At 61.7% G+C, this 15,582-nt stretch overlaps 1 protein-coding gene across 3 annotated transcripts in view; it reads right to left on the bottom strand.

Moving 5' to 3' along the window:
• The window catches only part of RBFOX3 (RNA binding fox-1 homolog 3), a 305,276-nt gene that overhangs the window by 2,137 nt on the left and 287,557 nt on the right, over positions 1 to 15,582 (bottom strand). The window contains exons 6-15 of one of the 3 annotated variants that reach the window (XM_090257312.1): positions 12,170 to 12,307; positions 10,205 to 10,258; positions 9,370 to 9,462; positions 7,873 to 7,933; positions 5,752 to 5,805; positions 5,274 to 5,406; positions 4,640 to 4,820; positions 3,681 to 3,742; positions 2,378 to 2,456; positions 20 to 653 (exon numbers count right to left, since the gene is read on the bottom strand). In XM_090257312.1, the coding sequence (XP_090113438.1) occupies positions 609 to 653; positions 2,378 to 2,456; positions 3,681 to 3,742; positions 4,640 to 4,820; positions 5,274 to 5,406; positions 5,752 to 5,805; positions 7,873 to 7,933; positions 9,370 to 9,462; positions 10,205 to 10,258; positions 12,170 to 12,307 (900 nt within the window). In that variant the 3' untranslated portion in view covers positions 20 to 608. Of the gene's footprint in view, positions 1 to 19; positions 654 to 2,377; positions 2,457 to 3,680; positions 3,743 to 4,639; positions 4,821 to 5,273; positions 5,407 to 5,751; positions 5,806 to 7,872; positions 7,934 to 9,369; positions 9,463 to 10,204; positions 10,259 to 12,169; positions 12,308 to 15,582 lie in introns of those variants that run through there. The other 2 variants (XM_090257314.1, XM_090257313.1) reach the window with 2 other exon arrangements.

The raw sequence follows: 15,582 nt of genomic DNA, 5'->3' as shown, positions 1-15,582 counted from the left end.
GGCTCCTGCAGACCAGCAGGAAAAGTCAATACAATTTAATCAGCAACATTAGTTTCAGCTGGATGGGAAAGCGGGGCGGAGACACTGCCCCCGTGACTAGCTGGGTAACAGGAGCACTGTCGAGGCTGTGACCCCGCCAACTGCGGTAGGTGGGAGACCCTCACTCCCAGCACCCCAGGGGAGGCTGGCTGGGATGGCTTTCTGGGCCAGGCATCTTCTGTGGCTCTGCAGACCCCAGGGACAGGGAGTGGGTCACCCTCGTGGGTTGTGGCTCTATTGCTAGCTCTCGAGGAGGGGTCCTCTGCCCAGCCTAGCCCCTCCCCCTATGTGCATACCATACCTGAAATGGCTTAGGGGGGATGGGGTGGGCACAACGTCAACAAAGCCAAAATAGGAACCAAGGTTTCAGACATACAGGGGTAAACAGGGTCAAAGACACACGGGCCATCGTGGGGGGGAGCCCAGCTGGCTGGAGGTAAAACCTATGGACTTTAGCGTCGCCGAGGTCAGCGGCGCATTGTCCTCCTGGTGGCTGTGCCTGGCTTTGGGCTGCTGGGTTTGGTGTGTACTAGACAGTCTGTGAATGCTGTTAGGGGCTGGGCCTCTTGCTAGTAGGGGGTGAAGCGGCTGTACCCTCCTCGGCAGAGGCTAGCCTGCAACATCAAAGATGAAAAACAGCCAATCAGTACCGCCTCTGGGTGTGGGGGGGGAAAAGAAAAAAAGAAAAAAAAAATAAGGAAAAACAAAAAGAAATAGCTAGCTCCCGTTTTCTGCCCCCCCTCAGGGTTTGCCTCAAGGAGAATGGGTGTGGTGGGCATGCCAGCAGGAGGGGCCCTGGGCCTATTTCTGAGGTCCTGGTGGACTTGGGGCTAGGGAACTGGGGTGCTGGGATCTGCGGCCACTGTGCTTCTGGGTGACAAGGTGTGAAAGGTCTCCTGGGGGCTAACTTAGCTCAGGCCTGGCCCTTCACGGCCCCTTTCTCCTTCCTCTGGGGAGGGGTGAGCGAGAGACTGACCTCCTCAGCACCCCTGGGGCTGCCATGGGGCAGGACTGTGCCCCTCCAGACATGGGAGGGTCCCCCCGGGCTCGGCTCCACCAGGAGGGGCTGTGCCTGCCTGCCCAGCTCCAGGAGCTTTCTGGGGTCACCAGGTCCACTCCTCTGCCCCGCGTTGGGCACAGCTCTTGGGCATTCTTGCTCCCTCCAGCCCTGGGACAAGGAGGCCCCCACAGGAGCCCAGTTTTGCCAGAAAAGGCCAGAGAAGAAACGTTGGGGAAAAAAAATAGAAAATCTTAAAAACAAAAAAGAAAACATAAGAGGGAACCCTCTGTGACTGAATGCAAGCCTTTAGCTAGCAACTGCATGGAGGGCCGCGCTGACCCTGGAGCCAGGGCGCCTGTAGGCTGCAGTTTCAGGGCCTCCATCCGGGACGGGCTGTGGGCCCCCGAGAGACCTGCTCCCTGCGGCTGCCAGCAGTTACTGCAGGCTGCTTGGGATGTCTGAGGCTTGTTACAAATCAAAAAAGATAAAACCAAAATTGGGAGGGAGTAAGCAAAATCAAAGGAGATGAAAGAAAACCCATATTGGCTCTGAACCTCCTCCCTGCTTACCCCCCCCCCCCCAAGAAAACCGTTTTCATCTTTGATGCTGGATGCGAAGCTAGCTAAAAACCGACGTTGACAGGCCCCGGGGGTGGGCAGCAGGGTGCACCCGGGAAGCAGGTGTCCACTGGAAGATTTCAGGGTGCCGAGTGAGCTGGGCTGTGTGTGTTGACAGCTGGCCATACACACACACACACACACACACACACAGAAACACGCTGGCCCATCAAGAGCACCCCCACCCATCCCTGAAGCCTGCCGAAGAGGCCAGGGGAGCAGGCCCCATTTCCGGGAGCAGGACCATGTGTGACAAACAGCGTGTTCCCCACCTCAGTGCGAGAAGAGGTACAGCAAGGGGTGACAGGACACAGAGGGACCATGGCACAGACACACCCACACAAGGGAAGTGGGCCCTGCCTGCCTCTGGGGCCTCTGCTGGGATGGTTTTGTGGGTTTTCCCGGTGGGAAGGGGGGCCTGGGCAGGCTTCAGTTACCGGGCTCAGAAAACTGAGCCCTACCGGGGTGCTTCCCAGAGCACCAGACATAGTCACTGGGCAGCCGACTGTCCGTTGGGCAGACCTGCCCCCTAACCCCACGAAGGCACAAAGGGGTGAGTCCCCTGCCCCAGCTCGAATCCAGGCCTTGGTCCTTCCAGCCCCCCAGGCCTCAGTCTGAGGTCTTGGTTGTTCTCCTAAGGGCCTGCCTGCCCACCCCGGCCACAGGGCTGCGCCCTCCTGGTCCCAGCGGAGCCAAAGGCCAGACCCCCCAGGCTCCTTACCATGGTTCCGATGCTGTAGGTCGCTGCGGGGCCGAGGGTGTGGTGGTAGGGGTCAGCAGCCGCGTACACTCGGCCGTAACTGGGGAGACAGCACAGGGAGGGGAGGTGCCCGGCAAAGGGGCAGGTGAGGGGCAGGGCTCCCACCCGCTCCCAGACGTTTCCTGAGCATCCCCCTACCCCCCAGGGTCGTTCCCCTGCACACCGGCCTTACCGCCCGTCCTGCCTATTGGAAGGAAGTATCTGGAACACAGCTGGCCACCCTCTTAAAATGTCCAGTGTGCTCCCCTGATGGGAGTGGGGGCTGTTCCCCCAGGTGCCGCATAGGAGAGAGAGGGTCCTCCAAGGGCTCATCTGGAGGGAAAAACCCCGGATTCCCAGGAAGAATGGGGCAAAGTTCTGGGAGGGGTTTGGAGAAGGGAGGGAAGATCCAGGGGATGTCAGGGGCAGCAGGGACTTTGATGCCAAGGAGGCAGCTGGTACGGTGTCCCTGTGATGATCTTCCTCTCACTCCGTTTATGTTGCATGTGAAATACCAGCTTCTTAGAGGACAGGGCTGGCCTTTGGGCCTACTTTGCATCTGACAAAACCCTCACACCTGAGCCCCCACTGAGGCTGTGAAGAGGGGTGGGTCAGGAGGGGGTGTGCCACCTGCCACTGGGAGGGAGGGCCCAGCAGTCCCCAGGCCAGAGCCAGCACTGTGGACAAGAGCAACAGCTGCCCTCCATGAAGTGCCCACTGTGTGCCCAGCACAGGGACTGGTATCCTTCCCCAAGCAGGAGCTGTGTGGCCAATAGGCTGAGTGCCGACAGGGAAAGGTGCAGGCTGGGCCACTGCTGGGGACACCCAGGACCTGTCCACAAAATACACACTGCTCTCCAGTGTCACAGGAGCTGCCTTCCTCCTCCCTCATCTTGTTACGCCCCTGAGAGGAGGTGGGTGCCCTTCCTCTTTGGTGCCAGAGGGTCTCAGACGTGGGAGCACCAAGAATGTCAGAAATTCTGGGTTACTTCTCACTTGGGGCCTCCAGAGCTGGAGGGAGGGGCTGTCTGCTACCTGAGAACTGGGGGGTCCATAGCCTCCCCATAGCATACAAGCAGGAAGTGATTACAGAAGTTGGGGGGGCTTGCTGTTTCAGGGTCTCCAAGCACATTCGGACCTGCTCTCCTCTGTCCAGACCCTGCACCCACTAGGAGGAGGCAGCCCCAGGCCCCTGAGCCATGGTTAAGGCTTCCCGTCTGTTCGAGTCCAACCCTCTGGGACCAGTTCAGCCTCTCCCTGCCAGTTCGCTGTCCCCAGGTGGTACCTGTCGCTGTAGGCTGCCGCTGCTGCCGCTGGTTGAGCGTATCTGTAGGCTGCATAGCCTCCCTGCAGAGTGGGGGGCGGGAGAGATGCACAGATGCTTAGTGGGGCACACACAGCCTTTCAACCTTCACCTTGCTCGGTCAGCTAGTGCAAGCCTCGGGGCACCTAGCCTGCGGTCTAACAGGGGTCTAAGGGCTGCACACTGCCCAGCAGCATGATTCGAGGTGAAGGAGGGTGTCTGTTCACTTCACTTATTCATTCATACACTCAACGCATACAGGTGGGCACCAATTACAGGTCTGGATGTGTGCGAGGCTTTAGCACACAGTAGGTGCCCACAGACCTGCCACCAGGCCACTGAGCCCCTGACTTTGCTGCTGATGTGCATGGGGACCCCATGGCTGACTCCAGGTGCCGTCCTGGATACTGGGAAGAGTGGAGGGCAAAGGGCATTAGCTCAGACGACACCTCGGCCCTGGCCCAAATGGATCTTGTGTTGGGCCAGGTACGTGTATGGGGTGGGGGTCGTCAGCAAGGGCTCTGAGTTAGAGGAAGCAGTGAGTGCAGCCCCATGAAGGGAGAGAGGAGACGGAACCCTACCAATAGCCTGCCCTGGAGCCCCTGCCTCCTGGTCTCTCTCCGGGCCTTGCCCATGGGGTTCCCTCAGGGCCCCCAATGTGGTCTGGAACATGGGGGAGCCACGCACTGCCCCATTATACAATGCCTTGCAAAGTTGGGGAGACATGCCTTTGGCTCACCGGGCTGCTAGCAGATCCCTTACTAGTCCCAGCGTGAGCACAGATGACCCAGATCTGGCTGTGTGAGGTCCCCAGGGATGCAACCCACCCTACCCCCTGGGTTTTGATGACAGGACTGGGGTGGGGTTGGGGAGACACTGACTGTTCCCGGAAACAGCCAATGCCCGGGTGCCACCCCTTCCTCCCCCAGGGCTGCACTTACGTAAATCTCAGCACCATAAAAGCCATCCTGATACACGACCCTGGAAGCAAACGGACAAGAAAGTGGTGGGAACGCTGGAGAGGCGGGGTAGGCCGGCTCCGGTGTCTGCTGAGGAGGGAGGGGGCAGGGTGCCAGCCCTGCCCATGGGACTGGCATTTTAACAAGCGTTTGCTCCAGTGCCCTGTTTTGGTATAACAATAGAGTAACACCCTTGCTATTCAGCTCCTTACTCCCACAAACCCAGGGGCCCATCGGCCCTTCTTGCTTACCCTCCCCCAACTCCACCCCAGGCAGCTGTCCCCCCATCAATGGGGAGGACAGAGCCCCAGGGAAACGGTCCAGCGTGGGCTTAGAGAAGGCCCCCACTGAACTCCAGGGCCAACCAGGATCCCATTAAAGCGTCAGGCTGGGGCTCTAAATGTCCCCTAAATGCCAGTGACTTTTGGTTCCCTGTAGCAGAGTGCAGATACTGCATATCAAGACGAGAATGCAGTGCCAAAGTCTGGGGGTTCCCACAGACCCTCCGCAGTTCTGGAAAGGCTGTCTAAGCCCTCCCGCTGCCCCAGGTCTCCCTCCCCACGCTCCTCTGGGGCTTTCTCCATGCTTTCCTCCCCGTGCGCCCCCAGGTACTCACGCTCCGTAAGTTGGGATGGGGGGCGGGGGCGGCGCAGCCCGAAACGTATTGTACACTGCCCGGCCCCGGCCCCGTAGGTGTGCGCCCCTGTAGGCAACGGCTGTGCCAGTGGTGGGGTAGGGGAACCCCGTCACTGCAGGAAAGGAGGTGGGAGAGGGGACAGTGTGAGTGGAAAGACAGATCCAGAGCCAGGGCTGGCAGGACAGTCCGGCCTGCGCGCAGCCACACTCAGCCACGCAGCGCCAGACCCCACCCACCAGCCCCGCCCACATAGGGCCACACCCACCGGCCCCGCCCACACTGGCCGTACCCACCAGCCCCGCCCCAGGGTGACCCCCCCCCAACCACACCCTCCTGACCACGCCCCAGGCCTGGCCGCACCCCCAGGTCTCGCGGCGGGGCGGGGGGGGGGGCACCCCCACGACCTCTGGCCACGCCTCCCACCAGCCTTGTTCCACAGCTCCGGCCTTTATTTTACCTGCATAGAATTCTGGCCCGTAGACTGCGCCTACCACAGGGTTCAGCTTCCAACCTAGAACAGAGGCAAAGAATCCAATCACCATCTTCCCCCTCCTCTCCCCACCGCACAGGACACCTGGGAGCGCCCCTCTCCCTGTGACATTCCCAGGACGTGGTCTCTGCCGATTGCTGGCGGGACCCCTTCCCTCCACAGTCTGAGTGGGTGCAGGAGGCGAGACACAGACCCAGGGCCCCCTCTTTGAAAGCTGCAGCCTCATGGGGCCGAATCACAGGGACCGAGCCACTCCCCAGCCACCCGCCTGGGTGCCTTCTTGATTCTTTCCAGATTGTGCTCCTCCCCAGCCTGCCCCTGGCCTCCCCTGCCCAGGGGCACCAGCCCAGCACGCTGGGGTCCGTGATCTCTGCAGGAGAGTATTAGGAAGGGCAAGTGGAACATGTTATGTAAATGTGGGCACGCCCCCTGCTGGGATGAGGGGTTCTGGCGACCTGACAGAGCCCAGCCGTGGGAGTTCTGTCTCCTGCGGGCCCCTGGCTGCCTTCCCGGAGGGTCAGACGCTGCCAAAAAGGAGCTCCGCCTCTGCCTGAAACCTCCTCCCACTTCCTGCCCCAGAGTCTGTGTCCCGGGACCAGCGCCTGAGGGCCCCTCTTCCAGTGCTGAGTCCTCTTTCACTGCCCTGCTGCGTTGGTCCTCAAACCAGCCAGTCGAAGGTGCCCGGGGAGGAAGGGCCTCTGTATTCTGATAACAAGGACAGCTGGCATTTCCTGAGCATGTTACTATGTGCCATTTGTTTCGAAACCACCCACTGCGGTAGGTGTCCCCCCTCCCATTTTACAGAGGAGGAAGTGGAGGCTCAGAGGGCAGCAGCCTTGCATCACAGAGCTGGCAGGTGGCCGAGCCAGACCCCAGTTCCCAGCCACTCCCTCTCTCCAGGTGAGCTGCTCATGGCTGGCTGCCCCGGGACCAGCCTTCCTCTCCCACCAGGGGCCCAGGTGCACAGTCTGAGGCCTCTGGGGTGGAAACCAGCTGGCTTTGAGTGGGCTCTGGCCGCAGGCCTTCAGACAGGGCAGGTGACCTTGTTCCTCCTGGGGCCCACTCCCCACACTCCATGAGCCTCTCGACTGCCTTCCATCACTGTTCCACATCACGTCACAGCTCAGATGCTTGTGTCTGAATGCTACTGCTGGGATCAGAAACCTATAAATCTCAGGTAAGGAGGGAAAAAACATTCCATCTCCTGGAAAGACCTCCAGTCCCAAAACTGAGTCATCTTGGTAAGAATCCACGATGGAGCAGAGTCCTGGAGGTAATGACCTGAGCTGGCCTCCCCCGGCTCCTGCCCCGGCAGCTCTCCGGGTCTACTCTCGGAGGTTAGACTGCTGCTTCAGGTGGCCTGGTACCTCCGAAATCCTGGGGGCCTCTGCCTGTCACTCTGGCTTCCTGGGGCCTCCACCTGTCGGTTTGGGCCCCTTGAACTGTCCGTGTCCCCAGATCAGAGGCAGCCTGAGGCCCACCAGGTGGTCCCTTGTTTCTTCTGTAAATAGTAACTCCTGGTCAGAATTGGTGAGTTTATTTTCTGCAGTGAATTTCCCTCAACTTCTCTCAGCAGCCAGTGCTCAGCATAAGCTGTGTCATCTTCACACAGGACCGGCCACTTCTGCTCACAGGCAGGCAGGTGGCATGACTGCTTGTTTGACACACGTACTGGGCCAGCAGGACTTCCTCTGCTGGCCTCAACCTCTCAGTATTTCCAAGAGTCAGGGGACAGTCCCTCTCTTTGTCATCACACTCACTAAATATTAAGCACCTCTAGCCTAGGTCATCCCTTAGTGCTTAGAAATAAGAAACAACCCAGGAAGTGGCCACCATCTCACTGTGCCAGAGGCCTGTCCACACGGCGTCTGGGTGCCATGCACGCTTGGCAAAGCCCAAGAGTCTCGCCGGCTGTTTGTGTGGGCGTGGGCCGCCCCAGCTCTCCTGCTGGCCCACCTGCCACTTCTGATGGGGAGAGCTGGGACATGAGAGGCACTCTGCACCCAGGAAGGTCAGCCTCCTGCAGCCTGGGCTCCTTCAAGGCCTCTGTCAGCCCCTGCAGCCTCCCTGGGGTCCCGGGCCCCTTACCGTTGGTGTAGGGGTTCGAAGTCTTCTTGTTGGTCATGACTCGGGCCGTGGCGTTATTGACCTGCCCAGAGAGAGGGAGGGAGAGGGTGAGAGGGGCATCAGCCTCCTTGGGGGCCACGGGCTGCCCCAGTCCTGCTCTGTGCTTCTCCACACCCCCTTGGAGGAGGGAGCTGGGGGCTGGGAGGGAGGGCCTCGGACACCCAGGCAGGGCCACAGGACAGCCTCTGCCTCTGGCCTGCACCCTGGCCTGCTCTCCAACCTGGCCTCCTCTCCCAGCTGTGCTGCCCTGCCTCCAGGAAGCCTCCGCCATCGCTGCTGCCAGCACTGGCTAGTGCCTGGCCCGGCATTGTGTCCAGACTCAATGGCTGTTGACCTTCACATGAGAGTTCCGCAGCCCCAGCCCCAGCCTCTCTCTCTCTGGCAACCTAAGGTCATCGGAGAAGCCGGCTGGTGGCCTGTCCTCAAAGTACTCTCAGGCCAGCTAAGAGAACTGCCCCCAAGACAGTCTCCACCCCAGGTGGCAGCCGGCAGAGGATCCCAGCTACAAGTACCAAACTGTCGGCCCCTCTGCCCCATTCCCCTGAGGCCAGATCTTTCTGATGGGGCCCCTGTGCCCATGGGAGACAGGCCAATGAGGGAGGGGTAGGCAGGTGCCACAGGGGTGGGTCCGACTGCCCAGACCTCCAGGCCCAGGGGGCTGGATGGGGCAGTCAGAAGGAGGAGGAAGGCCTCTGCAGAAGGGAGCAGAGAACAGGGGGTAGAAGCCGAGGGAGGGGCCCGTGTCAGCTCCTGCGGCCTTGGGTGCCGGGCCAGAGCCTGCCAAGGCCGGTGCCTCCAGTCCTTCATCCTTTGGGAACCCTCCCCCTAGACTTCTCCTGTGGGCTGCCCACTGGCTGCTGACCCGCCCTCTTCACCACCTCTGGCTGTCCTGCCGTGGGGGAGCCCTGCTCCCAGACATGCCAATCTAGACACGGGAGAGGGAGGAGGCAGGGGTGTTGGGGGGCTTTGCCTCCTCTTCCCGCGGCTCCTCTGGGCTGGATCCCATTCTAGGCCCTGGCCCCTTGCTGCTGACCCTGTCGGGGTAAGTAAGGGTAGAGGGAAAACTGCAGGCTGGCAGCATGCGGGGAGGGGCAGGGAGGATTAATGGCCTCTCCCAACTGCAGGCCAAGCTGGGCTGGTCTAGGTGGTTGCAGCTGCCAAGCCTCAAACACATGATTTCTAGGGTCCTCCAAGTTTCTGGCTAATCCCCAAGTTGGGGGTTCTCTTTCAGGAAAAGGAGAGGAGGCAGGGGCAGAGGTCCTTGGGTAGGCCTGACATGCAGACCCACAAGGGTGGCATGTGAGTGTCTGGGGACTCTGGCCCCATTGTGGCCCTGCCCTGCCCCTGCCCAGCTCCTGTTCCAGGGACCCTGGCCTGGTGCTCACAGGGCAGCAGGGGAACTGGGGTGGGGGACCTGGGGTGACGGGCGTCCCTGCCGCAGCACACTTATCTGAGCACCTCAATTTTCCGTCCCTCTACGATCGTCCCATTCAGCTTCTCCCGGGCTCGGTCAGCATCTGAGCTAGTTTCAAAAGTTACAAACCCAAAACCCTGTGAGCAGAGAAGGACAGACATGGAGAGAAAGACACAGGATGAGAAAAAGAGAAAAAACAAGGAGGCGTGGGGGTGGGGGCAGGGCAGGGGAGGGGGGAAAGGGGGGAGAGAGAGAAAGGGGGGGTTGAGTCAGCTGAGTTGAAGGAGAGACTCAGGCAGCCCCAAGGTCTGTCCTGGTGCCACCAGCAGGGTACCCAGGAGGGGTGCAGCCCCAGGCAGGGGAGGCCTTTGGCTTGGCCAGAGCCCCACCTGGGCTTACCACCTGGCCTCTCCAAGGGGACAGGCCAGAGCTACAAGAGACACTGACCCTGCCAGGGTCCAGGACTGGTGCCTTCACCCCAAGGCTGGGTTACAGGACCTGAGGGGGGCAGCCTGGTGGTGGGGGCAGTTTCTTCCAGAGCCGAGAGCAGGGCTCATCTTTGCTGGTCACCCTCCCACCTGCCCATCCTGCAGCCCCTCCCCCGACCGGGCAGGCCACTGGCCCCCTGGAGGAGCGTCCCAGTGCAGACAGAGAGGTCCTGGCAGCTTAGAGAGAAGGAAGCGTCAGCAGCGGCAGCAGCAACAGCACAGACAGTGGGGGGGGGAGGGAAGGGGGCGGAGGAGGGGAATACAAGCACCCGTGTCGCTCAGGGGTCCTCGGGCGCGAAGCTCTCCAGGAAGGAAACGCACATTTCACACGTTAGCCTGGCGGGACCTACAGCCGGCGCTGTAATGGTGGCGGCCTCTGGGCGGCACCCACCTTGGAGCCCCGCTCGTTAAAAATGATCTCCACGTCTAAAATTTTTCCGAATTGCTGCAGAGACAGAGAGGGGTGGGGGAGACAGGAGACAGTGGTGGGTTAGGACGGCTGGCCCGGGCACCTGCCTCCCAGGAGAACCCCTCACCAATGTGGAGACCGGCCCTCTGCCCTGAGCCCTGTCCGGGAACAGGAGAGGACAGGCCCTCTGTGCAGCAGGAGGGGACAGGGACACCCTCCCCACCTCCTTGCGGAGACAGCTTTCCCTGCCAGGAGGCTGGTGACAAGACTGAGTGTAGCGTCACGGGTACTGGTGTCTCTCCCCTTTCTCTGCTGGGACTCCGCCACACTGATGGGAAGAGTCCTTCCCAAAAGGTGGGTGCTGGGAGGAAGCAGGAGCCCCTGGAAGAGAAAGTACCCCGAGGGCCTCCTTGTGTTTGTGGCCTGTGCTGCCTGGGGTGGGACCCCAGACCCCTCTGCCTGACTCTGTCCCGGAACCAATGGGGAAGCCCTGTCTTTCTCACTGGCATGTGAGACCATCAGCCTGTGCCCAGGTCCCCCAAAATGCCAGTGCGGTCCTGAGGCCTCCAGTGCATACAATGATGGGGTTCCCCTTCACCCCGAAACATCCCGGTGGTGGTGTCATGGGGCAGGAAGGCAGCATGCAGCCAGCCAGCAGTGCCACCCCTACTCTGGCGAAGAGAGGGAGGATGGGGCCCGCCATGGTGTGGGGGCCAGGTGAGCTGGCAGGCACCGTGTAGGTTCCGGGTGAGGTGACGGGTCCTCTAGGGCCGGTGAGCTAATGGGAGTCTAGGGCCCAGGCCAGTGAGACTCCAGCGCACAGTGGCTGTGAGCGGGGCCCCAGGTCTGAGGGGCTTGGCGGGGGCTCAGGGCCAACTGGGGAGGAGTCCTCATCTTCTGAAGATTCTCAATCCTGCCAGCTCCCTGCTGGGCCTAACCCCAAATCCAAAGGGGCCTGGTCCCCAAGGAGGGGAGTGGATATCTGGGGTGAGGTCCACATGGGTGCTGAGTCCGTCCCAAAGCCACTTTCCAGGCACTGCCCCGACAAATCCCGCCTGAGGTGGGGCTGGCGTGGGAGGTTTGGGGGCCTGGGCCTGCCTTGCTTGTGGCAGAGATAGCGGTGGCACGGAGTAGGCAGGAGAGAGCGCTGGGAGTGACGGGGGGCCGAGAGGGATCCGCACGGGCCGGGTGCGAGTGTCCTCCGTGGCTGGGGCAGCCGGGGGCCCGGGGGCTGTTCTGCTCCGGGCCACACGCTTGGCTGCCACCCACCTGTCTACCCACTTTGCAGCCCAGCACCCAGTGGGCGCCAGCACCTGCTGCGTGTTCAGTCAGGGACAGAATAAAGTAACTGCAGGACTAAAGGGCTCCCTGCAGGCTCTCACAGCGGCCCCATGACTGGCTGAAACTCTACAGCACGAAATCTAGGCACAGACCCGAGAAACCCGGGAGGAACTGTCAGGCCCTTGTTTCCCATCCACTGTGCCTTCTCCTAGAGCCCCAGCCCTGGGGCCCGCGGACTCAGGCCCAGAGAGGCCGAGTGCCCAGTCCCCAGGCACACAGCAGAGGCGGAGGCTGTATGGCTGTGAGGTGAGGCAGGGGGCTGGGCTGGCCCTCCGGGGGCACAGGGGGCCTGGAGTGTTCGCCAGAAGACCTCAGACTAATAACCTAATGGGCACTGGCCTTAGCCCCAGGGGACCCTATGAAGCCCGAGGACAGGTGGTGGAAGTGGTGGGCTGACCTCTGGCTGGGGGTCAGTGGCAACAGCAGATCCTGTGACCCTAAACTGTGCTGATCCTTGCCCCTTCCTCTCACCCCCCAGGCTCAGGTCAGAGCTGGGTGGACGAGGAGATAGGAGGCAGTGGGGGCAGGAAATCCAGGGGGTCCACTGTGGCCCCTCGGCCCCATGCTGGGGGCTGGGGCTAAGGGAGGGGTTCTGAATACACTCACCCCGAACATTTGCCGCAGGTCAGGGTCCCTGAACCGGAAGGGGATGTTGGAGACATGAAGCCGCTTGGGTTGCTGCTTCTCTGTGGGGTCGGAGGGGTGGAGTGGCTGGCTGTCCGTCTGTGCCGCCTCGTCTGTCTGCTGTGGGGAGAGGACCTGGAGGTGAGGCGGCCCTCTCAGCTCCCATCCCATGGAGGGGGTTGTCTAAAGACCGGGCCTTTCCAGCCCCTCGGTCTCCCCCTCCCGGGGCAAGATCTGCCAGGGCATCTGGGTGGATGACGCTTACAGGACATGGCACTGACTGAGCTGTGCCTGGGAACCAGCGCAGGGCCAGACCTCGCTGGCCTGCTGTGTCCCCGCTCCTCTGCGTGGCCCAGGCCTGACCACGATCCCTCAGCTCCATGGCCTGTCTGATTCTCGGGGTCCTGGGTTTGCCCTTCTCCCCGACAGGGGCCCTTCTGCCTCTTAAGGCCTGATGAGAAAGTGGACATTTCTGAACCCGCTGCCGGACACACACATCTGTAAGGGGGCTGCCCTCACCCTATGGTCACCTGGTGTGGTCTCTTATTCTAGCCCTACTCTGCTGCTCAGCCCTTTGGGGGCCACGCTCTTCAAAGTCACAGGGTGACTGAGTTCCGTTCTTCAGAGCTGCTCCTCATTTTGTACCCAAACACGGTTTCAACAAAGGGTCTGAAAGGCTTGGGTCTCAGGAAGCAAAGCTGCTGCTAAGCAGGGACCCCACCCCCAGCAGCTCCCTGGGAGGATGGGGCTGGGATGAGGTCCTGAGGTGGCGAGGTGTTGGGGTGGTGAGCAGGTGGCTGGCAGCCTGGGGGGGGCGGGGCTCCTCCCCGTTGGACTTCTCTAGGGACGGCCGCCAGCTCACAGCCAGGGTCTGCCCCTCCTGAACCCCAGTGCCAAAGGCCGTCAGCAGGTGCTCCATCATTGCTGGCTGGGTGACGAGTGGCTACTGACTGAGGTGTCCCATCAGTGCGCCATGACCGGGACGCCAGGGCCGGAGGCCCTCCGCATGCCACTCACGGGCCAGAACTGCTGACTGCCAGCCGACGACTCACTCCCTGGCTCAGCCTGCTGGCGAGGCGAGTTGGAGCGTTAGTGTCCGGGAGCTGTCCTCAGAGGCGACAGGGTAGTGGCCAGACGCCTGGCTCACTGCCATCGGCTCCTTGGTCCCCAGGTCCCCCCGGTGGGCAGTGAGCTCAGCACCGTGAAGATGACAAGAGGACGCAACGTTTGTTTCCTCCTTCCCCGTCCTGTCTGGGCTCCTGACTCCTCTCCCGGGGTTCTCCCGGGATCGCCTCCCCAGTGCACTGCTTGGACTTGCCTTCTTGTCTCAGGTCGGCTTCCAGGACAGGACCCCGCAGGAGGTGGGGGGGCCCTGGCTGCAGTAAGGCCGCCCTGAGCCTTTCTGCTGTGTCTGGAGAGAGCAAAGGTCCTTGAGCCTGTGCTGGAATTTGTCCAAATGGGTGGCTGTGGTCTCCCTTGTGTCCTGAGGAGCAGAGGCAGCTGGCTGGCAGTGAGAGGCGGGAAGCCACTTCCTGGTGGGAGTCTGTCAGTGGCAACCAGAGGAGCAGTGACCAGTACAAGCCCCCCACCCCAAGTTAGGACAGGGTGAGGCCACTGTGCTTGAGGCTGAGAAACTGGGGCCTGAGGGGCGAAGGCTTGCCTGGGGCCACCCTATGGCTAGTGGCCAGGGTCCATCTCTGAACTCCGGAGTGGCTGACCTCAGAGGCCACCCTGGTCATCCTTTCCTGTGCTCAGCCAAGAGGCTTCTGCCCAAGCTCCAGGGCAGCAGGGGCCATAGGAGAGGGCAGGCGAGGGGGACTGAGGACACACGTCCAGGAGACATGCTGGGAAAGGCCGGGCGGGCTGCAGGAGCTTCCTGTCCACCTGTCTTAGACTCTGCGTTCCTGTGTTGAGAATTGAGTGCTCAGCGTAGGGTCCCAATCACGGGCTTGAAGCCACCGTCCCTTCGTCACCTCACGCAGAAGCCCCAGTTCCAACACGTGTGTGTCCTCTGAGCCCTTTGTCGGGCTGCAGCCCAAGGGTGGGGTGCAGGTGATCGCTGTTCCTTGGGGTTCAGCAAGTGCCACTGCAGGGGGCCATCAACAGGCGGCATCTCCTGACTGACGGGCACTCTGGGCAGCTTCCTGGGGGTTCCACCCACCCAGCCCAGCCCCCTACCCCAGGCCTCCTGCTGTCCTCCTGCCTTGGTGCCTCTCTTCCTTGCAGAAAGCAAGTCTGTGCTAAGCCCCCAGAGGGCTCATCCGGGCATCAGCGGTTCTTGCTGAGGTCTGGGGCCCACCTTCTGGTTACCGCAAGGTGTGGCTTTCCACGCAGCGCTCAGGGTGGACCTGGTGCCCTCTGTCACACCCCCACTGCCCCCGTGCATTCCAAAAGCCTGTGCCCTCGGCTGTTTCTGGGCACAGGTGACTAATGCAGTCACAGGATTGGGAATCCAGCTGAGAGAGGGACATGCAATGCTAACTGCAGGCCAGCAGAGGGCAGTGGCTAACCTGGCCTGGAGACCTGGCTGGCACCCGAAGAAGATGGGGAGCCCTACGTGGGAAGTCGGGGGAGGACCATAGGAGACTGAGCCCACTGGTGTCAACAAGACTGAGATTCCCCCCAAAGCCCTAAGGGGAGCCGCTAAGAGCCAGGCGGGAGACATGAGGGTGCGGGGCGGGGGTCGGGGACCGTGGAGACTGAGCCACGGGTGGGGCCAGGACCCCCGTTAAGGAAGGAGCCCCTGGCCTCAAGTGCAGCTGCATAGAGGCAGATAAATGGGCTCAGTGACTGTATAATTGTGAGACGTGCTGAGAAGCCCCAGAGTGTGATGGCACGCAGGCCGCCCGAGGGGGACAGAGGCCTTCGCGCCATTTATCACGGTGGCCCAGGCAGCCGGCGCCGCCTTTCCAGGGGCTCCCTTGTTCCCCGCCGTCTCTAAAGCGCTCTGCCTTCAGTGTGTAAACGCAAGGAAAGATGAAGCAGCACCAGTGACACCCCTGCCGTCCCAGGGCTGGTCTCGGTGGCTTTGCTTCTGCGTCCTCTTAGCCATCATCACCCCCGCCCCCACCCTTCCAAGGCCAGGAACAGCCATGGTGGGCTAGGATGGAGCCCATATGCCACCCAGCACATCTGCAGCCCCCTTCGCCCAGCAAAGGGAGAGGCCAGAAGGGCCATGGGCAGGGGCCGGAGGGTCCCGGAGGGTGTCGGGCAGCAGACGAGGACCCATGCCCTGTTGTTGGGACGGCACCAAGGCTTGCTGTTGGGAGACACGCTGAAGTGGGTCTTGCAAACCTCCCTTCTCTGCAGCCCCACCCCCCTCACCCCTGCTCCGTTGCAACCTCCTGGGTTCGTGTGTGATGACCATCAGCAGCTCGCCTGACACGCTCACCCCA

The sequence above is a fragment of the Furipterus horrens genome, unplaced genomic scaffold (genome assembly GCF_987537825.1).
Source record: "Furipterus horrens unplaced genomic scaffold, mFurHor1.1.pri manual_scaffold_11, whole genome shotgun sequence".
NCBI lineage: Eukaryota > Metazoa > Chordata > Mammalia > Chiroptera > Furipteridae > Furipterus > Furipterus horrens.
The sequence above is the reverse complement of the archived record's forward strand: the minus strand, read 5'-3'. Positions and strand labels throughout refer to the sequence as shown.